Raw genomic sequence first — 23,804 nt, forward strand, 5'->3', positions numbered from 1 at the left:
CACAATGTCCAGCTGACATGTTGGAAAGTGCTATCAGGAAGCAAAACTAAGAGAAATGGACCGTGATTGGTTAGTGCCATGATATTGTCCAATCAAAACTTATCTCTTTCACGTCATTCGGGATAACGATTGTTTACAAATGGCTACCTTCAACGAATAGGTAAGCGAAAATTGATTGTATAGTATAATAAAAACAAAACAAAAATATATATTTATGTAACTGTTATTCAGTGATCTGTAAAAATATGTCATTGATCTTGTTTGTATGAAAATTCTCCATTGATTGTAAGTGACATCAGACCATTTTGCAATATTCTGTTCACAGATGGAATTTAGGCCTGTTTTAGTTAAAGCCTGTAGTAATGTTGGAAATATAGATACATCTGTAGGCCTCTAGTTTACTGACTATTTATTTCGTGATATATGGAACATAGATAGTCTTTCAAAACGAACCATATTTCCATAATTTACCTGTTTACCTAGTCCGAAATATATGGAGCGCCAAATTAACTTAAACTCAAATAATTGAAGATATCTTCAATTATTTGAAGATATTATCAATTCATTTGATGCGCGCAACAATTTAATTAAAGATATTTTCAAATAATTAACAATTCTGAATTATTGCGCGCATTGATTGAATTGATGATAGCATTAATTCTTCAGCTGAATTGATGCACACTTTAATTGAATTAATGATCTCTTCAAATGAATTAATGATATCAACAATTGAATTGATGCGTGCTACAATTCAATTGAAGAGAGCAATAATTGATATAATGCGCGCATTAAATCAATTGATGAGAGCAATAATTGAATTGATGCACGCATTAATTCATTTGATGAGAGCAATAATTGATTTAATGCGCACATTAATTCAATTATTGTTCTCTTCAATTGAATTAATGATATCTTTAATTCAATTGAAGAGAGCAATAATTCTTTTAAAGAGAGCAACTATATGATTAAAGATATCTTCAATTCAACATATCCACAATTGAATTAATGATCTCTTTAATTGAATTGTTGCTCTCTTTAAAAGAATTGATGCACGCATTAATTCCTTATACAAAAGCATTGTAAATAATTAAAGATATCTTCAATTGAATTAAAGAGATCATCAAATTATTTATACCGAGTTCTAAATTAATTATTGCGAGCAATATTTCTACGGAATTGATGCTCTCATCAATTGAATTAAAAAGAGCAATAATTGAATTAATGCGCGCATCAAATCTATTATTGCTCTTATTAATTCAATTGATGCGCAAATCAATTGAATTGAAGAGAGCAATAATTGAATTAATGCATGCATTAAATTAATTATTGCTCTCATTAATTCAATTGATGTGCGCATTAATTCAATTGATGAGAGCAATAATTGATTTAATGCGCACATTAATTCATTTAAAGAGAGCAATAATTGAGTTGATGATATCTTCAAATAATTGAAGATATCTTCAATTATTTGAGTTTATGTTAATTTGGCGCTCCATAGAAATATCTGACGTTTACCTGGCCTTTTTATGATTTTGATATTTACCGTGCCAGGAAAACCTACTACTTTTTACCGTGAGCACATTTGCTCCATTCATCAGCATCAAACAGGTTAGGAACACTTCCCCTATTGCGAGATCTCACTAAAACTCGATTATTCCTCTTTAGGGAGAAAGTAAACATTACCATAAACAGGTGTTTTGGTGTCTTTATTGAAAATAATGGCTAATTCTGTGCAATACTGAATAAGTGTGACACACAGTCAGCATAACACGAATTGTCTCTATAAAATTGACAACACAGTCAAGAAATTTCATATCAATGTTGCTGCATAATTAAAGAAGGAAGGAGGCTGAATCCAATGCATGTCGTGAGTGTTTTTGTTTTGATAAAATATATATTTGCAAAAGTATCAGACAGTTTAGCACTTTTTCTTCTTTCACGTGAAACATGAAAAGATGTAGTCCACAGGTGTTTTTCTCGGTTGTACGGGATATATTTACTCTTGCTAGAGAGTCGGATAATCGCGTTTTCGCGAGAATGTCTCACTGTAGGGGAAGTGTTTCCAACCTGTCAAAATATATTTGTACAAGCTATCTGCTGCCTATCATGGTGACGTATGTTAATAAACTTATCATTTTCAATTTATATTTAAACATTGTATCTGTCATAATGACAAATTTTTTTAAAGTACTATCTTTTGCATCTTTTTTTTTATTGTTTATTTTTTTGGTTTGATAGGAAATTGCCATCATGGGGGGTCTCCTGGATGAGAGAGTGGTGTTGGAAACCATTTTCAACAACTATGACACAGATGGAAAAGGGAGTTTGTCTCCAATACAAATACAGATATTGCATGGAGATCTACGTATGGGAGGTATCAGTTTACCGCAGGTAAATATACATGTATAAAATAATGATTTGCCATCATTGTGTGATTGCATGTAAGTCATTTTTATTTTTTAACTTTAAAGGGTGAGCCTATTTAAGTTATTTTTGTGCTGATTTTGATGCGGTTTTTTTTTACGTTCAACTCAGTAAAGAAAATCCTTCATGACTTCATTGCTTAAACCCTTTAATTTAGAAATTGTGGTATGGTGTCACAGTATACATTTGTCTTGTGATTAACATTACGGTGTATTATGTTAAACTGTCAATGTCACTATTAAGGTAATTCCACCCCTTTAGAATTATAGGCTCAATCTTATATTTGATTGTTGATTCTTCAAATAAAATATCTTAGTAACAAATAAAAAATATATAATACGTATGTTGCGGTATTAATAAATTTTTTATCAATTAGCACACATACACCTGTATCTACGTCAATTTTCCTTAAAGACCCAAATAAAATATCGTACAGTTTCTTCACAGATCACTGGATGTGGGCGGAGGTCATCTATGGTCATTGTTATTTACCTGGCCAAGAGATCAGGGTGCTGTGTATACATTATCAAAATTTCACAATAACTTGTTATAACGATATAATAGTAGTCATAACAATTTCATGAAACTGTTTCTTTAAAAAAATAAACAAATTGTTTGTGAAAAATAGAGGAAATCTACCGCATAATGGATTTTGGTAAATATTCTAATGAAAACAGAGTTACTGTCCTTGGATTCAATATTTGAAACATATAATTGATTATTCATATATATAACTTAGACTTTTGAAATATTCTATGGTTAACAAGATTTTTTAAAATACCTATTGAAAAAGACTCCAACAAAATTTATGTTCCTGTCATGCATAAATCTTATTAAATCATTGACTTTGTGAAATCTTATGACGTCACAGGATGGTGGAACTACGTTAAGTGAATATATTTATAATAGTGAATGATATGGGAAACACATGTAGCTCTGAATCAGTTGGTAACTAAGAACAGCCACATTATGTCCTGGGTTCAATTCCTATAGAGTTGTAATGAGTCTTAGTGAGGTTTTAAAAATTGAAGAAAAAAAGGAAAAGATTTAACAAACATTGGGTAGTATATCTGCTGCTGGTGGTCAAGTGGTAGAACATGTGCAGTTTGCAGGAGGTCCCAGGTTTGAGTTATAGTCTGATGCACATGCAGAATAAAATTGTATAATACTGGTGAAGTTGACATACGTATATACAATAAAACACAGTTATAGTGAACCTCCAGCTAGTGCCAGTGAAAAACAGTTCGTTATAACCAAACATCATTATACAGTAAAACACGGTTATAGTGAACCTCCAGCTAGTGCCAGTGAAAAACAGTTCATAATAACCAAACATCATTATACAGTAAAACACGGTTATAATGAACCTCCAGCTAGTGCCAGTGAAAAACAGTTTGTTATAACCAAACATCATTATATCCAATACAATTTTCATTATTTTCCTTCATAGGGGAATAAATATCAATTTTGGACCAAGTATGAATTCGTTAAAAGCATGTTTTTCTGTTTGCAAAAAATCAGAATAAAAATAAAGTCACTTTGTAAATCTGTAGCCGAGCATCAGAGTGGTAGTTTTGTTCATGCTCTTTTTTTTTTTTGGCAGGTCATGGAGTCAATGAAGTATGTGTGTGTCCATCGTAGTAATTGTGAACCCTCAGAGCTGTATGCTCTCCTACAGGAAATGGACCGTCGCTTCTTCCTGATTCAGGATTTCAGATGGGAGTTCTCTATGATAGATGTACAACACAAAGACACAATATCTCAAGAGGAAGCTCGGTAAATTTACACAATTATCATAAGATATCTGGGACTGTTTGATTTAAATATATATACCGGTATAGTAAAATTGCACAAAATGTCCATGGTATAGGTAATAAGTAGGAAAAATATATCCAATGATGACTACACATGATCCACATTTGATTAATTACACTTAACGCTTTCGCCGTGTAGTTCGGCTCTTCAGAGTGTAACAAGTTTTACAAAAAGAGTACAATGTACTTGTTATATATATATATATATATATATATATATATATATATATATATATATATATATAAAAGTTTTAAGAATGGGTGTTTTGTAACATACCTTGTATATAGTATAGTGACATGTATTCTGAAAATGAATTGGTCACTTAGTGAAATGAATATATTGGAGTTGTATGTTGACAAATCAATTCTTTGGTAATGTTTTTCCTACTTTCTTTCCCTCTTATTATGCCCCTCTTTGAAAAAGAGGGGGCATATTGTTTTGCAACTGTCGGTCGGTCTGTAGACCACATGTTGTCCGCTCAATATCTTGAGAACCATTCACTTGATGATAATGATATTTCATATGTGGGTTGATTATGAGTGGAAGATGACCCCTATTGTTTTTCAGGTTCAAAGGTCAAGGGTCAATCTACTCTGGACATAGGAATATAATGTCCGCTCAATATCTTGAGAACCCTTTGCTTGACAGACATCAAACTTGGTACACTAGTACGTCTTCAGGAGAAAATGACCCCTATTGATTTTGAGGTCACATGGTCAAAGGTCAAGGGTCAAACTGGACATTGGAATATACTGTCCGTTCAATATCTTGAAAACCCTTTGCTTAACAGACATCAAACTTGGTACACCAGTATGTCTTCAGAAGAAGATGACCCTTATTAATTTTGAGGTCACATGGTCAAAGGTCAAGGGTCAAACTGGACATTGGAATATACTGTCCATTCAATATCTTGAAAACCCTTTGCTTGACAGACATCAAACTTGGTACACCAGTATGTCTTCAGAAGAAGATGACCCTTATTGATTTTGAGGTCAAAGGTCAAGGGTCAAACTGGACATAGGAATATACTGTCCGTTCAATATCTTGAGAACCATTTTCTTGACAGACATCAAACTTGGTACACTGGTAGATCTGCAGGAGAAGATGACTCTTATTGATTTTGAAGTCACATGGTCAAAGGTCAAGGGTCAAACTAGACGTGGGAATATACTGTCTGCACAGTATCTTGAGAACCCTCTTCTTGACAGACATCAAACTTGGTACACTGATACGTCTTTAGGAGAAGATAACCCTTAATGATTTTGAGGTCACATGAGCAAAGGTCAAGGGTCAAACTGGACATAGGAATATACTGTCCATTCAATATCTTGAGAACCCTTTGCTTGACAGACATCAAACTTGGTACACTGGTACACCTTCAGGAGAAGATTATCCCTATTGATTTTGAGGTCACATGTTTAAAGTTCAAGGGTCAACCTGGACATTGGGATATACTGTCTGCTCAATATCTTCAGAACCCTTTGCTTGACAGACATCAAACTTTAAATAGTACACTGATGTATATTCAGGAGAAGATGACTCCTATTGATTTTGAGGTCACATGGTCAAAGGTCAAGGGTCAAACTGGACATAGTAATATACTGTCCACTCAATATCTTGATAACCCTTTTACTTGACAGACATCAAACTTAGTACATTGGTACATCTTCAGGAGAGGATGACCCATATTGATTTTGAGGTCAAAAGTCAATAGTTGAACTGGACATAGTAATATATTGTCTCCTATATTTTAAGAATTATTTGCTTGATTGACAAGTACCAAACTTGGTACACTGGTACAGCATAAAGAGTAGATGACCCCTATTGAATTTTAGGTCACATGGTCAATTCACTCTTGACATAGGAAGATATTGTCTGCTCAATATTTTGAATTTATGATAATACTATCAATTAAATGAGGTGTGTGTATAACCCTGTTCAATTTTGCACCATGGGGGGCATATGTGTTTTACAAACATCTCTTGTTTTGATACAAAAGCTGCTTTACTGTTACAGTTTAATCTTAATTGTGTTTTAATTCATATGCATGTGTCTGTGTTTTAGCTGGTTTGTCCAAACTGTTCATGGCCGTCATTTCTCCAAGAGGAAGTGGGAGGAGTTTGTGAGGTCCCGTCCAATTCCAGGCAGCTCGGTGGCTTTTGCTGAGATTGAAGTCATGCTGTGCAATATTCCAAACCGAATGGATCTACAGACAGATAAAATGGAGGAGGAACATGAAAGAGAAGGTTTTTTTTTTCGCTTCCCTCATCTCTCTCTCTCCCTTCTTCTCTCTCTATCTCCAAAATATTATGATCACCGATTTGAATGTCTCTTAATATTGAATATTTTTTTCAGACCGATTGAGAAGGGAAAGATTGGCAGAGGAAGAAGTGGCAAGGTTGAAGAAAAAGAGAGAGGAAGAAAGAAGGAGACTAGAAGAGGCATGTGCTTTATACAGTAAAATCAATCAATCTCATTCTGTTATAGACTCTCAGTATGTCTTGAATCAAAGCTGTTTATAAATAATTTTTGTCTTAGGAACAAAAGAGAGGTGAAGATTTGCGACGGAAAAGACAACTCGAAGATGAAGGTATTTAATTGTTTTTACAAATAAAAAATTAATGATTTCTAACCAACCCATATCCGTGGTCCCGATTCTATGATTAGATGCATGACTATTTCAAATTTCCATTTGATATTGAAAGTGAAACTTAGTTTGAGTTGGAGTCACTTGTTTCAGGAGAGAAAAAAAGAAAAATACAAAAGTCTGTTGTTGATTCATTTTATCAAATGCTGAAATCCAAACTGTTTTCATTATACTGTTATGTCCTTTATGCATAGTACAATTCAAAGCATTACATTATCAAATGAAATAGAAATAAGACAAAAATAAATATTAATAAAGAAATATATGATAATTATCTTGATTTATTTTACTAATTCTTACAGAAAGATTATGTTACTAGAAGTTTATGGTCCAGAACATATTTAACCAAATGAAAAAAATAATGAAATTAAAAATCCCAGAATGAGTAACTTATACATCTGATAAATAAAAATAAGAAGACCATATGTGATGTTTCATTATATTCACTGAGTGACTTTTTAGTGAAGAAAGTAAAACATGGAAGTGACACCTGGCCAATTTGACCAACGTTTTGAAAATGAAAGGTAGACCCCTGTCTGACAACTTACTGGTTTACACACATACTACAATAATTTCAAAAAGTGAAATAAACACAGGCAATTGTCATTACTAATTCTATGAATGAAAATACACAAGAGAGAAAAATTGACAACGAACAACTGAGGAATATGTCAGATATCCCCGAGGAGGACCACGAGGAAGATGAAACAGAGAAGGACAGAGAGGATGCTCGTTACAGAGGTCAATCAGTGCAGAGTTTGATTAATGTATTCATTATGGATGCTTTTGGAGTACGATGTAGCATGCCATCATTTTACAAAGCAATTATAGCTATGAATTCTAGGATGCTTTGTTTGGTACAGTGTTGTGAGCACCATTTTGAATTGTGCCTATTGCAGGTTTCATATTATCATGCACACTTTAATGAGATTGGTCAGCAAGTGTTTTGAATTAGATTAGTGTTTCTGCATGTTTAACACAATGCTAGGTGTCAGTTATGAATGATTTTACATATGTATTGCATGTTGATTACAGTGTTACACGACAGACAGAAAGGTTAAGTATAATCGCTGCATGAGCATCGAAGGAAAATACAAATATTTTATGCAGATTCATGTAACTCTAAATAATATATGCATTTCTTTCTATATTAGAATTTCAAATTTCTTTTCTTTTTTCTATTTGAATCTAATACTCAAGACTGGAAAGAAAGTCGAGTATTTTGAGCCTAATTTGTTTTATATTATAACCCTGTGACTTCAGTGTTGTTTGGTAAGTTACACATGTAAGCTTGACTGAATTCAATAATTATGAATGTACTCAAGGTTTCTCAACTTTCCTAATCTTTATTCAGTCAAATATTTCTAAGTTCTGGAACATTGTTATATATAAATCATTATTCTCTTCATGCCTATACATATCTGACATCCTGTAATTAGTGAAACAAGTGTCATTATTATTCATGACAATACCCGACATCCTGTAATTAGTGAAACAAGTGTCATTATTATTCATGACAATACCCGACATCCTGTAATTAGTGAAACAAGTGTCATTATTATTCATGACAATACCCGACATCCTGTAATTAGTGAAACAAGTGTCTTTATTATTCATGAGCAGACAATACCCGACATACTGTAATTAGTGAAACAAGTGTCATTATTATTCATGAACAGACAATATCTGACATACTGTAATTAGTGAAACAAGTGTCATTATTATTCATGAACAGACAATATCTGACATACTAGCTGTTAATGTTAATTGAACAAGTGTCATTTTTATTCATGAAAATACTATATCAGAAGGTATGAGGCATATTAATCTGATATTAAATCTGTCAATCCATTTAAGGTATTTTGTTTCTTAAAGTTCATTAAAAACAGAATCAATGATAATGCTTGGGGAAACACTACCGGTACTCCAATTATAAATCTTTCATTATCCATGTATCAGAGTTATTTCCCTTAAATAATGCCAGCCTTACATTTACACAGAGAAACAAAGACAAGACGAGGAAGAGAGGAGAAGACGAGAGGAAGAGGAGGTAACTCTGTCACACCTCATCCTCACACTCACTGCAAAACTTCAATATTAACTTCTTTTTTTTTTTAAATTGAAATTAAAAAATAAGAAAGTTTGCTCTTTTAAATCTATTTCAATTGATTTAGACTGTGCATTTTGAGGTTCATAAGGTTAGATAGAACCTTTTTTTTTTGGTTTGCTATTTGGTATTTTATATCACAGAAAGAAACTATTTCACAAAGATGTGGAAATGTCATCATTTGAAGTGGACATTAACTAGTGAAAGATTAATTGATGTCAGGTATTGAATTTTTTGACCAAAATGGATTTTTTGCAGGAATTGGAACGTTTAAGGGAACTTGAGAAAAAACAGAGAGAGGAAGAGGAGAGAAGAAGAAAAGAAGAAGAGGAATTGTATAAAGACGTGGAAAAATTGGCAAAGGTCTGAGATCATTGTGGTCTGTTGTTCTACAGGGATTATTGTGCCTATCTTGCAATAGAGAGAAAACTGATTTGTTCAGAAAAGAGAGCTAGGTTCTCTTATATGCACAAAAACCTGTTAATTTCCGGTTCAAACAAATGCCTGCTTGAGTCGAACTTTAAGTTTGAATATAAGGTTATGTTATGTGGGTATGTTAAGGCAGGTTATGGAAATCTTTGCCGACATAAAATTCAAGAAACAATGTGATGTCATAATTGAAAGAAGTGTATCACTAAGCATACAGATTTAATTCAGATTTTATTTTCATGTAAGTTTAATTCATACATTAAAAAAACCCATTCATCTACTGAGATAGAAAGAAATCCAAAATGTTTGTTATTTTAAAACTGTGTCTGATCAATAGAAATGTGCACTGATGATATCATAACTATGCATAGAGTGACAATGACACATATAAAAAATTAATTACCTGCTTAATTTACAAGTACACACAAAGGATACTTCAATTTCAAGAGTATAATAAAATTAAGCAGGTATAACGAGACCTAGATTTTACTTAGAGAGATCAAAAGTTTGAGATATCAAGAATAAAAACTTGCTTAGCTGTGTAGAAAAAAAAATGGGAATGAGACTTCTCTTTGAGAATTTTGAGAGAATGAAGTTTCAGGCATTATATTAAGAGTATCCTGTTAGTATAGTAAAACATGCTTAGGGCTGTTCCAGTAAAACATACACGGGACAGAGGGAAGGCACTTGGAAATACGCCGGTTTCGAGATACGTCCGAGTTATTTCCCTTTGGAGAACTCTCGTACATAGTAAGGCGCGAAAGAATTTGTTTACACGCGGGAGTGGGACAGATATTCATCACAGCGTAAGTGAATGTACTCAGTAAGTTTCTCATACGCTGTTTGATAACCCGAATTCGACTGATACACAAACTAAGTAAGTGATAAGTATTTAGGGAATAATTAAATTCTTATCCTATCACGTTATCTCGCTGGTCATATGTACCATATCCAAGATATTTCTTACAAATATGACATTGTTTGTATGTTTCCACTTCGGTAAAACATTTCTTTCGATAGTATTCAGTATTTCCCACATTTACATATTTAAAGAGAAGCCGCTTTTAATACATTTCATCGTCTTCCTCGTTGGCTGTATATCCACTCTGTCCCACTTAGGCATTCAAAGTTCCACTAAATGCACCTCCTATACAGAAGAGTTCGTATCTCGGAACTGGCGTATTAGGATGACCACCCATAGAAATGATTTTGGTACACTCCTATCCACCCATAGAGGCAAATAATGAAGCTCTATAGGCACCTATAGAAGCAAATTGATTTATTCGAAAAGTAGAATTTAAGATATTACCAAATCAGAATTTTCCCCCCATCATACAGCACAAAATACTTTTTCATCTTAATATCAACTTTATTTCAGTATTCAATACATGCAACTCCCTTTCAAACATAATTTACAGAATGCCCGGATTGCCTCTGTCAATCATGTTTTCTTCTGATAATTTTCTCACTGATTACAAGGTTTGGTAAAATAACCACCCATAGAAGCAATTTTCGTGCAAAAGTCACCCACCACAGAATCAATATCCCACCAGTGTGAACCACCCACCATAGAATCAATATCCCACCAGTGTGAACCACCCACCATAGAATCAGTATCCCTCAGTGTGAACCACCCACCATAGAATCAGTATCCCTCAGTGTGAACCACCCACCACAGAATTAGTATCCCATCAGTGTGAACCACCCACCATAGAATCAATATTCCACCAGTGTGAACCACCCACCACAGAATTAGTATCCCATCAGTGTGAACCACCCACCACAGAATCAATATCCCACCAGTGTGAACCACCCACCATAGAATCAATATCCCACCAGTGTGAACCACCCATAGATTTTTTTTAAAATTGCCTTCTATGGGTACCCCATATGTTTTAATGGAACAGCTCATATAGCGAAGTGCTTGGGGCGAAAATGTTTGATTCGTTTTAAATGTAATTCATAGTATTGAAATAAGTTGTTAATAGGTTTCAGAACTACAGGGAATAAGATTCAATTCTTTGTATTAAGTGTGAATTCTTTATAAACAAGTTTGCTGAACTGTGTTTTACTGTATGTGCTCACCCAAATGATTGATTGTTTGTATCTTGAGAATTTTTCACTCTACCTCTAGACCACTGTGGTGGTTCTCACCCAAATGATAATCAGTCATTACTTTGTCATAATTTTTAGGATGCTGAAGAAAAAGAAAAAAAGACAAAAGAGGAGTTAGATGATTTGAAGAAAAAAGGAGGTTCAGAGGAAGAGGCCAAGAGATTACGCAAGAAGTTACAGGGTGGGTGTGTCTTTAAAGGTTACACAGAGAATTACAGGTTACACATACAGTTACAGGTTACACATACAGTTACAGGTTACACAGACAGTTATACAGACAGTTACAGGTTATACACAGCAGATGTATGGGGTATAGCATTAGTCAAACAGGCTACACAGCAGATGTATGGGGTATAGCATTAGTCAAACAAGCTACACATCAGATGTATGGGGTATAGCATTAGTCAAACAGGCTACACATCAGATGTATGGGGTATAGCATTAGTCAAACAGGCTACACATCAGATGTATGGGGGTATAGCATTAGTCAAACAGGCTACACATCAGATGTATGGGGTATAGCATTAGTCAAACAGGCTACACATCAGATGTATGGGGGTATAGCATTAGTCAAACAGGCTACACATCAGATGTATGGGGGTATAGCATTAGTCAAACAGGCTACACAGCAGATGTATGGGGTATAGCATTAGTCAAACAAGCTACAAAGCAGATGCATTAGTCAAACAAGCTACACATCAGATGTATGGGGTATAGCATTAGTCAAACAGGCTACACAGCAGATGTATGGGGTATAGCATTAGTCAAACATGCTATAATTCTGATGTTTTAGCACACCTTTAAGAATGGTTGCTTTCTCTGTCAATCTGCAGAATGGAAATTTTATGTATGGATGTACTGATTTTATGTTACTTATTTTTTTTAGATGAAAGACACAAAAAGCTGAGGTATAATTTGAAAGTGGCCATCAAAAGTCGAGATCGTTATCAGTTGGATTACAACATCACAGAGTTTAAGAAAGAAAAGTTGGAGGATACAGATATGGATCTAGCAAAAGCAGAGAAAATTCTGAAGGAACTCATTGTCAGAGATGGTTTGTGTCCTGAAACTTTTAACTTTATTCTGTATACAGTTCAAAGATTTTTATCCCCATAAAAATTGTAATCTTTATTTTATTATTTACTAAGACTTGAAGCGTGCAATGACAAAGCGAGAATTAGAAGAACTAGAGAAGGCTATAAATGCTGTGAAGAAGCACGGATTGGAGGTACCTCTGGCCAAGGAACTCGGGGAGGCCAACAAACTCCTCACTCGTCTGAGGCGACTGGAGCGTATCCGTCACGAGATCTTAGAACTGAAACAGGCAACCGTGGCTGAAATCAGAAGTTACCAAAACCCCCCTCCTGTTGTCCACAAGGTCATGACAGCAACTTTCTTATTGCTGGGCCATGCGGAAAAAGATACAAAGGTTTAATTTCTTATTTTTCAACTCTATTGTTAGTGGATGGATTTAGAAATCTTTGAATATTTAGATTTTTATATCAAATATACACATTTCTCAGCAAAGCACCCAGGAGTTACTTGTTCATATCATAAAATACACCTCTCACAAAATTCTCCAAACTTTTCTATGGACTTTATTGCATGCACAATATTTTAAACTGATATCAGGATATTGTGGCACAGTGGTAATCCTATCTCACGAAAATGAAGTTGCAGATTCAAGTCTCATCAGAGGCACTCTCAATCTTTTAAAGACAGTTAAAGTTGCAACAATTTTTATGAAGCGTGTTTGAAAATTCCATGGATACCATAATGAATAAAACTAAAATTTTCAGTTATTTATTGAAAATATAAGAGAATTGAGCTCAGATGGAACTAAGTTACACTTTCCTTATTTCCAGACTAGGGATATTCTCCCAGACTGGTGAAAACTTAACTTATCAATAAATGTATTCATTCTTATATCGAAGTCTGAAAACATACTAGGTACTTCTTTACAGTTATTGATATCTATATCGAGTACTTCTTTACAGTTATTGGTATCTATACCGAGTACTTCTTTACAGTTATTAGTATCTATACTGGGTACTTCTTTACAGTTATTGGTATCTATACTGGGTACTTCTTTACAGTTATTAGTACCTATACTGGGTACTTCTTTACAGTTATTGATATCTATATTGGGTACTTTACAGTTATTGATATCTATATCGAGTACTTCTTTACAGTTATTGATATCTATACCGAGTACTTCTTTACAGTTATTGGTATCTATACCGGGTACTTCTTTACAGTTATTGGTATCTATATCGGGTACTTCTTTACAGTTATTGGTATCTATACCGGGCACTTCTTTACAGTTATTGGTATCTATACCGGGTACTTCTTTACAGTTATTGATATCTATACTGGGTACTTCTTTACAGTTATTGATATCTATACCGGGTACTTCTTTACAGTTATTGATATCTATACCGAGTACTTCTTTACAGTTATTGGTATCTATACTGGGTACTTCTTTACAGTTATTGGTATCTATACTGGGCACTTCTTTACAGTTATTGGTATCTATACTGGGTACTTCTTTACAGTTATTGGTATCTATACTGGGCACTTCTTTACAGTTATTGGTATCTATACTGGGTACTTCTTTACAGTTATTGGTATCTATACTGGGTACTTCTTTACAGTTATTGGTATCTATATTGGGTACTTCTTTACAGTTATTGGTATCTATACTGGGTACTTTTTTACAGTTATTGGTATCTATACTGGGTACTTCTTTACAGTTATTGGTATCTATACTGAGTACTTCTTTACAGTTATTGGTATCTATACTGAGTACTTCTTTACAGTTATTGGTATCTATACTGGGTACTTCTTTACAGTTATTGGTATCTATATTGGGTACTTCTTTACAGTTATTGGTATCTATACTGGGTACTTTTTTACAGTTATTGGTATCTATATTGGGTACTTTACAGTTATTGGTACCTATATTGGGTACTTTACAGTTATTGGTATCTATACTGGGCACTTCTTTACAGTTATTGGTATCTATACTGGGTACTTCTTTACAGTTATTGGTATCTATACTGAGTACTTCTTTACAGTTATTGGTATCTATACTGGGTACTTTACAGTTATTGGTATCTATACTGGGTACTTCTTTACAGTTATTGGTATCTATATTGGGCACTTCTTTATAGTTATTGGTATCTATACTAAGTACTTCTTTACAGTTATTGGTATCTATACTGGGTACTTTTTTACAGTTATTGGTATCTATACTGGGTACTTCTTTACAGTTATTGGTATCTATACTGGGTACTTTTTTACAGTTATTGGTATCTATATTGGGTACTTCTTTACAGTTATTGGTATCTATACTGGGTACTTCTTTACAGTTATTGGTATCTATACTGAGTACTTCTTTACAGTTATTGGTATCTATACTGGGTACTTTACAGTTATTGGTATCTATACTGGGTACTTTACAGTTATTGGTATCTATATTGGGTACTTCTTTACAGTTATTGGTATCTATACTGGGTACTTTTTTACAGTTATTGGTATCTATACTGGGTACTTCTTTACAGTTATTGGTATCTATACTGGGTACTTTTTTACAGTTATTGGTATCTATACTGAGTACTTCTTTACAGTTATTGGTATCTATACTGGGTACTTTACAGTTATTGGTATCTATACTGGTTACTTCTTTACAGTCATTGGTATCTATATTGGGTACTTCTTTACAGTTATTGGTATCTAAACCGAGTACTTTTTTTTTTTTTTTTTTTTTTTATACAGTTATTGGTATCTATACTGGGTACTTCTTTACAGTTATTGGTATCTATACTGGGTACTTCTTTACAGTTATTGGTATCTATACTGGGTACTTCTTTACAGTTATTGGTATCTATATTGGGTACTTTACAGTTATTGATATCTATATCGAGTACTTCTTTACAGTTATTGATATCTATATCGAGTACTTCTTTACAGTTATTGGTATCTATACCGAGTACTTTTTTTTTTACAGTTATTGGTACTTATAAAACTAGGCGTACATTAGAAACATAGAAAACATCTTAAAGGAAAAGATCATACCTGTGATTGAATTGAAATTTTTATGAATTAGGTTTGGAAATCAGTGCAGGCCCTGGTGGGAAAAACAGGAAAAGAAAGCTTGAAGAGGCGCTGTATAGAATGTAAACCAGAGAACATTCCATTGGCCCCCGCCAAGAGAGCCAAGGCACTCCTAGGTGGATTTGACCTTGAAGAAGTCAGAGACGTGTCAGCAGGGGCTGCCACTTTCTATGTCTGGGTGAGTAAGATATAGGAGATGAGAAGTGGTTTCAGTACATCAAAGTTTGATATCTGCCGAAGGCTCAAGTGAGCATATCTGATCAAAATTTGTCCGTTATTGTAAACTCTTCACATTTTCATCTGCTTCTCCAGAACTACTGGGCCAATTTCAACCAAACTTGGCACAAAGCATTCTTGGGTGAAGGGAATTCAAGTTTATTCAAATAAAGGGCCATGCCCTTCTCCAAGGGGAGATAATACCAAAATAGTGAAAATGTATTAACAACTTTTAAAAATCTTTTTCTCCAGAACCACTGGACCAATTTCAACCAAACTTGGTAAACATCATCCTTTGGTAAAGGGGATTCAAGTTTGTTTAAATGAAGAGCCATGCCCCTTCAAAGGGGAGATAATCACAAAAATACAAAAATGGGTTCAAATTTACATGAAAGCTTCCCGACATACTGCAGATTTAAGATTGTTCAAATCATGGTTCATGGGGGTAGGGTGGGGCCACAATAAGGGATTAAAGATTTACATGTGAGTACATGGGGAAAATATTTTGAAATCTTCTTCTCCAGAACCACTGGGCTAGAAAAGTTCAAATTTACATGAAAGCTTTGTGACACAATGCAGATTCAAGTTTGTTCAAATTATGGTCGACAGGGGTAGGATGGGGCCACAATAAACTATCAAAGTTTTACATAGAAATATATAGGGAAAATCTTTAAAAATCTTCTTCTCAAGAACCACTGGGCCAGAAAAGTTCAAATTTATATGAAAGGTTGCTGACATAGTGCAGATTTAAGTTTGTTCAAATCATGGCCCCCGAGGGTAGGATGGGGCCACAAATGGGAATAAAAGTTTTGCATGCAAATATATGGGGAATTTTTTTAGATATGGTCCAAGGTTACATAGGTGATCGATGTGGCCCATGGACCTCTTGCTTTTACTTTTAACATCCACAATCATATTTGGACTTTTAGAGTAACTACAGAGTGTATGTTTTCTTGTCACTATTTGTTGAACAAGAATTTTTGTTGTTTTCATGGATGAATGAGACAATGAAATCAAGTGATCATTGCAGTACACTTTTTATTTAAAAACTATAGCAAGTAGATAAGCCAAAGTCTGAATAAGTTATCTGAACCTCTCTGCTGGACAGTGATTTTGGGATGTCTATGTGTTATAGTGCAGAGTGTAGGTATATAACCATAGTTTAAGATTGTTTTTAAAGTTCCAATACAATAGGACTGCATACACATACCATCATCTCTATAGAGACATACACATACCATCATCTCTATAAACATACACATACCATCATCTCTATAAACATACACATACCATCATCTCTATAAATATACACATACCATCATTTCTATAAACATACACATACCATCATCTCTATAAACATGCACATACCATCATCTCTATAGAGACATACACATACCATCATCTCTATAAAGACATACACATACCACTATCTCTATAGAGAGATACACATACCACCATCTCTCTAGAGAGATACACATACCATCATCTCTCTAGAGAGATACACATACCATCATCTCTATAGAGACATACACATACCACCATATCTATAGAGACACACACATACCATCGTCTCTATAGAGACAGACACATACCCATCGTCTCTATAGAGACAGACACATACCATCATCTCTATAGAGACACACATACATACCATCGTCTCTATAAACACACACACATACCATTGTCTCTATAGACACACACACATACCATCATCTCTATAGAGAGATACACATACCATCGTCTCTATAGAGAGATACACATACCATCATCTCTATAGAGACAGACACATACCATCGTCTCTATAGAGACAGATGCATACCATCGTCTCTATAGAGACACACATACATACCATCGTCTCTATAGAGACACAGACAGACCATCGTCTCTATAGAGACACATATACCACCATCTCTATAGAGACATACACATACCATCATCTCTATAGAGAGATACACATACCCTCATCTCTATAGAGACAGATACATACCTTCATCTCTATAGACATACACATATCATCATCTCTATAGAGACATACCATCGTCTCTATAGAGACACACACATACCATCGTCTCTATAGAGACACACACACATACCATCGTCTCTATAGAGACACACACACATACCATTGTCTCTATAGAGACAGACACATACCATCGTCTCTATAGAGACACACACATACCATTGTCTCTATAGAGACAGACACATACCATCGTCTCTATAGACACACACACACATACCATCGTCTCTATAGAGACACACACACATACCATCATCTCTATAGACACACACACATACCATCATCTCTATAGAGACACACACACATACCATCATCTCTATAGACACACACACATACCATCGTCTCTATAGAAACACACACATACCATTGTCTCTATAGACACACACACATACCATCATCTCTATAGAGAGATACACATACCATCGTCTCTATAGACACACAAACATACCATCGTCTCTATAGAGACAGACACATACCAACGTCTCTATAGAGACAGATGCATACCATCGTCTCTATAGAGACAGACGCATACCATCCATCATCTCTATAGAGACAGACACATACCATCGTCTCTATAGACACACACACATACCATCGTCTCTATAGAGACACACATATACCATCATCTCTATAGAGACACACACATACCATCATCTCTATAGACACACACACACACATACCATCATCTCTATAAACATACACATAACATCATCTCTATAGAGACATACCATTGTCTCTATAGAGACAGACACATACCACCGTCTCTATAGAGACAGACACACATACCACCGTCTCTATAGAGACAGACACACATAACACCATCTCTATAGAGACATACACATACCACCGTCTCTACAGGGACATCTACAGGGACATGCATATATTATCAGTTCTCTATACGGACATGCATGTACAGTAACAACATGTTTCATTATCACAAGGCACATTTCAGTGTGACAAGGCACATTTCAGTGTGACAAGGCACAATTTAGTGACCATCTCAACTCCAAAACTAAAACCAATGTGTTGGGTCGCATGTTACTATAAGAAATCTGAAGGAGTAATTTTACCTTTTTTTAATACCCCCCCCCCCCCCCCCCCCCAGTTATTTTTTCTTCAGACGTCACGCACAGTATTAGGGTCGTAACATCAAGAAAACTTAAAAATAATGTTATTCCTTAAAAACGGAACAATTCAACATCATATATGTCTAAGTTTTAAATAATGAATATAACTTCATGAAATAAGTTTATTTTGCATACATTTATACTTTTACATGTAATTTTAAGTTACAACTGCATGCTAACATTCAAATTTGGCGAATTTCTACACATTGTTTTATCTAAAATTCTAGAATGTGCTCGATGAGCGATTCTCCAGTATGATGCTAGTTCCAAGCAAATACATATGACCGAGAGTGCGGGCAGTAGCTTGTATCCTGTTGATAAGTTTCTGTATTTAAATATTTTTATTCTGTACAATTTTATTTCCTAGTGCAAACGGAATTTCCCAATATTATAGGTTACATATTTTCGCATTATGACGGTTTTTTTTAAAAAGAGGTTTTTAATACATATTACGGACATTTTTTATTATCAGTTTAATTACGTCAAAAATTGTACCGGTGGATATAAGTTCAGCAATACACGTATGTACATTTTCATTCATCTCATCAATGTCGCTTTCATCGTCTTCCGCAAAATCCGTTAGATTTTTTTATTACAAGTGTCGAAAAATTTCCAAGTTGGTCATCGTTCATGCGTTCAGTGTAATGCCAGACACTACAGTTTTCGTGTTTGTAGAACATTGTTTTCTGTTGAATTTTTATGATTTAACTGGGTGAAAATATCGATCTCAGTTTCGACCAATAAAATCAATATATCGAAACAAGTGACGCCTACATTTTGGCGAATCTGTTGTGCGAGACAAATTACTATGGGAAAAACTCGTCGAAATCAAGCGCATTTTGTATGCTTTGAAAAGTGAACAAATCCACCACCACCCTCCCCAACCATCCGTTGCGTCTTGGGGACCACATGCGTGAAATGTTTCTCTCATTTTCATTATTCGCAGTGGCGGATCTAGAAGGTTATGGTGGTTACGCGATTTTTAACAATGAAGGTAATTTTTGTCATCTTGGGGTCTTTACCCTCCCACTTATGGGAAGGAAAGGATACAAATTTGGGTCACACCCCACCCCACCCCTTTGAAAATTCTCTGGATCTGAACCTGATTCCTATTCTCCCTGCCGATGACAGATTTGTATTTCCCTTAAAATTGTGAAATGTATAAGTCACAGTTTACCCGATTTTATGGACTTCAGTTTTCAGCCTTTTTCATTCTTTTAAAATTTTTTTTTTACAATGAACTTCGTGTGCCATCACAAAACGACGCCATAGACATTGTGTGCAAATTGCGGGAAATCCGTATGGACAAAAAGAAAATACATATGTGTGTGTGTGTATATATATATATATATATATATATATATATATATATATATATATATATACTTAAGACTACTAGCGCCCATCTTTTAGTATTACAAATTACGGAATTAAAAACTCTCCATACTGTTCACAACTTCTAAATATGTTATTCACTTGTGCTTTCACTTCTGTTACTCTCCATCACTCTGAAATAAATCTGCAGTTCTTCGTCAGTAAGCCGCAAGTATAATAAGCTTTTATGTTATATTCAACCACATTTTAATTATAGCACATAGACTAATTTACATGTAGTTCATATTTCAAAATCCCAACCAATTGTACACGAAGCACACGACGGTCCAAGATTAGCTTAACCCAGGTCCTGCTATAGTTTTAGTGCAATTTTTAATCTTCTTTTTTTTTTAATTCAAAAAGTGATGCAAAATTTTTAAACTGTTTAGTCTCAATATAAAAGTTATTTATTTTGCAGGCGTCAGCAATGATCGAGGAGTTAGAAGACCTTACTGCTCAAAAAGAAGAAGCCAAGAAAAAGGACGTATAGTTCACATATAACGAAAAATATAACCCCCTGTCCTTCAGTGTACTGTTAGAAATGATAGACATCTTTGATATTCTGCAGCAATCCAGAATCCTCGTTCGTGACCCTTCAGTTTCCCAGTACTCTAATGTAAAACAACAGGAAACAGCACGTAGGCTTTTTTTTAGTGCTACGTGAAGAAAATATTTGGTGGAGCATTTTTCGCTGTATTTTATGTGAATGAATTCCGTTGACTCATCAGAACCTGTATTTTGTCGACATGGCATCAAAAATTTGAACAAGGATGTTCGACTTCAAAATCCTTTCTTCAAAATCCATTCCGTCCCCACACATCGTAAATTCCTCCTTTATCAAGAATTACAATGTACATGTACTTGCGTAAAGCCACTTCTTATATGGAACTACTTATGTCTAATTAAGTCGGTTAACCTAAATATTGTATTTAAATCCGTACTGCTGTACTTACGCTATTGAATCAAAAATATCTAGGTCCAATCTCATTATTTGAAAACACTTCTGTATAGAAATTAGCACGCAATAGCTATTTTTATTAACAGTATGAAAGCTGGTTCTTTCAACTTCTCGAGATACATATAAAGTATAATATATGTGATTACTGTTATTAATTTTCTTGTATTTTTATTGAGATATTTTAATATTTTTTAATAATCAAAAATACAAATACTAAAAAACCTTGTTTGTCATTGATTTTTATTTACAATGTTTGCCAATTGAAGTGATACTCATTTCCTTGTGAATGCGAATAATGAGCGACCTTGTGAATCTTGATAGATATAGAACGACTGGGAATTCCGACAAAAATGAAAGTAAAATGTAGATATAAAAAATGAATTCTATTTCTGAAAAATACGCGAGGACAGGAACTGCGACGTTTTACGCCAAAATGCTCCCCACGGGCCTCATTAAAGTATACTGGCTCCCTACGGACCTCATTAAAGTATACTGACTCCCTACGGGCCTCATTAAAGTATACTGACTCCCTACGGACCTCATTAAAGTATACTGGGTCCCTACGGACCTCATTAAAGTATACTGGCTCCCCACGGACCTCATTAAAGTATACTGACTCCCTACGGACCTCATTAAAGTATACTGGCTCCCTACGGACCTCATTAAAGTATACTGACTCCCTACGGACCTCATTAAAGTATACTGGCTCCCCACGGACCTCATTAAGGTATACTGGCTCCCTACGGACCTCATTAAAGTATACTGGCGCGAGGCGTCACAATTCATACCCTCGTGAAATGAAATCCATTTTTTGATTGAATTTAATGTAATTCCTTAAATATATTAACTATAAACGGCGAAAACCAAAGATGACATCTTTAACGGAAGACACCAACATGACCAATATAATTATATTATAAAGCATAGATACATTTTATTTAGTGGAAGATTTGAATCCGATTGCAAATTTTAGACAATGAAATGTTATGGTTTTATCTTGAATTTAAAAATTACAAAGTCACAGAAAACTAAGAAAAAGACATGAGAAAATTTAATAAGTTTATTTCGTTTTCAGTTTTATAATTTAAATTGCATTGATAGTTGCTCAAAACTGCCCTATATTGTAGTCTGCTTGTAGCAGCGCCTCTGATGTGAAGCTCGTCAGTGTCACAGGCATCCGCATGCTGTGGGTAATATGTTTGGTACATTGTGATGAATTATTGTTGAATTTACTGCTATTAACATAGACTGGGAAGAAAATGAAATCGGGGAACAACATGGCGTCATTTCCCGCCTTTCTTTTGGTGTGGCGGCTTGGGAATATCTGTAGTTTTGAATCAATCGACTGTGTCCACTGTGAGCGGCTACTTCATCTGAAAGATGAAAAAAATTGTTTCAGAAATAAATTTATGCTTAATTGTAGTTTTTTATCACAATCATATAAAATGATTCTGTTCTCATAAGATTCATCAAATTGGTCGAGAATGTGGAAATTGCACCCCCTCCCCCTACTCAGTACGTACCGTTACATGAACCCCTGCAGTAAGCATAGTTCAGCTTTTTCGGAACCACAATTCCTGTCCACCCGATATCATCAAAATTTATTTCCAATGGCGCCAAGCAGCATCCGTCATATCCGGGTGAACATTCCACGGGCACCGAGCGCTTGTGACGCCGCGCTCGGGAGCCTTTACGGGTCTTTATCGCCAAAAATGGCATCGAGTCATATTTAGAACTGAATATTGTCTTGTGATTCTTCCGTTGACATCCTTTGCACAGAATAGATATTCCATCATTCCGTGAGGGTTTCTGCAGCCATCGGACAATTGTTTCAGTGACGTCAATTTTTAGCCAACCATGCTTGATTTTGGTCTCAAACCTTTTGATTATATTGCGAGGGCGGACTTTTTTCTCGGCTCTGTTGCTTCTGCCCAGCTCGGAGACAACGAATGTCTGTATGAACGGGTCTCTGTGATAGAACAGTTTATATATCCAGAGCTCTGCACTCTGGACCTCGCTAGCGGACACTTTCCCGTTCACGTCGAAGTAATAGCACCCGGCGGACTTCCGATAGCTGCACTGGCTCGTTTCTGAAAATACACAAGACGAAAGTTATTGGTAAAACATATAGGTAGGAGTTACCTCTGTAAAACAGCGACCAGTGAAATAATGTGATGCCATGCGCTTTTTTTCGATTGCTAAAAGGAGTCGCAGGCCTACGAGTTTCAGAGCGGTTTGTCTCATTGTCATTCTGAAGTGAAGATACAACACATACATACATGATAGTACCCGCTGCAGTGGTCTCTGATAATCAATATCATTACAGTGTCTTTTTTTTTTTTTTTTTTATGTATATTTACTTTTTATGTCCCGAGATGCATATTGTTTTTGTCCTGTCTTGTCATTCTGTAATTCTTTCATTCTGTCTAAAACATTAACCTTGCTATTAACTTTTGAGC

General features: G+C 34.9%; 2 protein-coding genes across 4 annotated transcripts in view; one reads left to right on the top strand and one right to left on the bottom strand.

The window, feature by feature from the left end:
- Positions 1–44: 44 nt before the first annotated feature.
- LOC125668718 (uncharacterized) lies at positions 45–21,385 on the top strand. 3 transcript variants are annotated; one of them, XM_056164321.1, is made up of 14 exons: positions 45–160; positions 2,239–2,391; positions 4,028–4,200; positions 6,304–6,485; positions 6,595–6,680; positions 6,778–6,829; positions 7,523–7,627; positions 8,887–8,936; positions 9,252–9,356; positions 11,616–11,718; positions 12,424–12,591; positions 12,686–12,966; positions 15,646–15,831; positions 20,806–21,385. In XM_056164321.1, the coding sequence occupies exons 2-14, from the start codon at positions 2,251–2,253 to the stop codon at positions 20,875–20,877; spliced, it is 1,704 nt and encodes a 567-aa protein (XP_056020296.1). In that variant the 5' UTR covers positions 45–160; positions 2,239–2,250; the 3' UTR covers positions 20,878–21,385. The 3 variants fall into 3 exon arrangements, with proteins under 3 accessions (XP_056020296.1, XP_056020297.1, XP_056020299.1); XM_056164322.1 differs by lacking the exon at positions 7,523–7,627 and adding an exon at positions 7,922–7,942; XM_056164324.1 differs by lacking the exon at positions 7,523–7,627.
- Positions 21,386–22,386: 1,001 nt separating this feature from the next.
- LOC125668612 (growth/differentiation factor 8-like) overlaps positions 22,387–23,804 on the bottom strand; it is an 8,231-nt gene continuing 6,813 nt past the window's right edge. Inside the window, exons 2-3 of the mRNA XM_056164325.1 lie at positions 22,869–23,435; positions 22,387–22,718 (exon numbers count right to left, since the gene is read on the bottom strand). Coding sequence (XP_056020300.1) covers positions 22,513–22,718; positions 22,869–23,435 — 773 coding nt within the window. The 3' untranslated portion in view covers positions 22,387–22,512. The remainder of the gene's footprint in view (positions 22,719–22,868; positions 23,436–23,804) is intronic.

Source organism: Ostrea edulis, chromosome 4 (genome assembly GCF_947568905.1).
Source record: "Ostrea edulis chromosome 4, xbOstEdul1.1, whole genome shotgun sequence".
Taxonomy (NCBI): domain Eukaryota; kingdom Metazoa; phylum Mollusca; class Bivalvia; order Ostreida; family Ostreidae; genus Ostrea; species Ostrea edulis.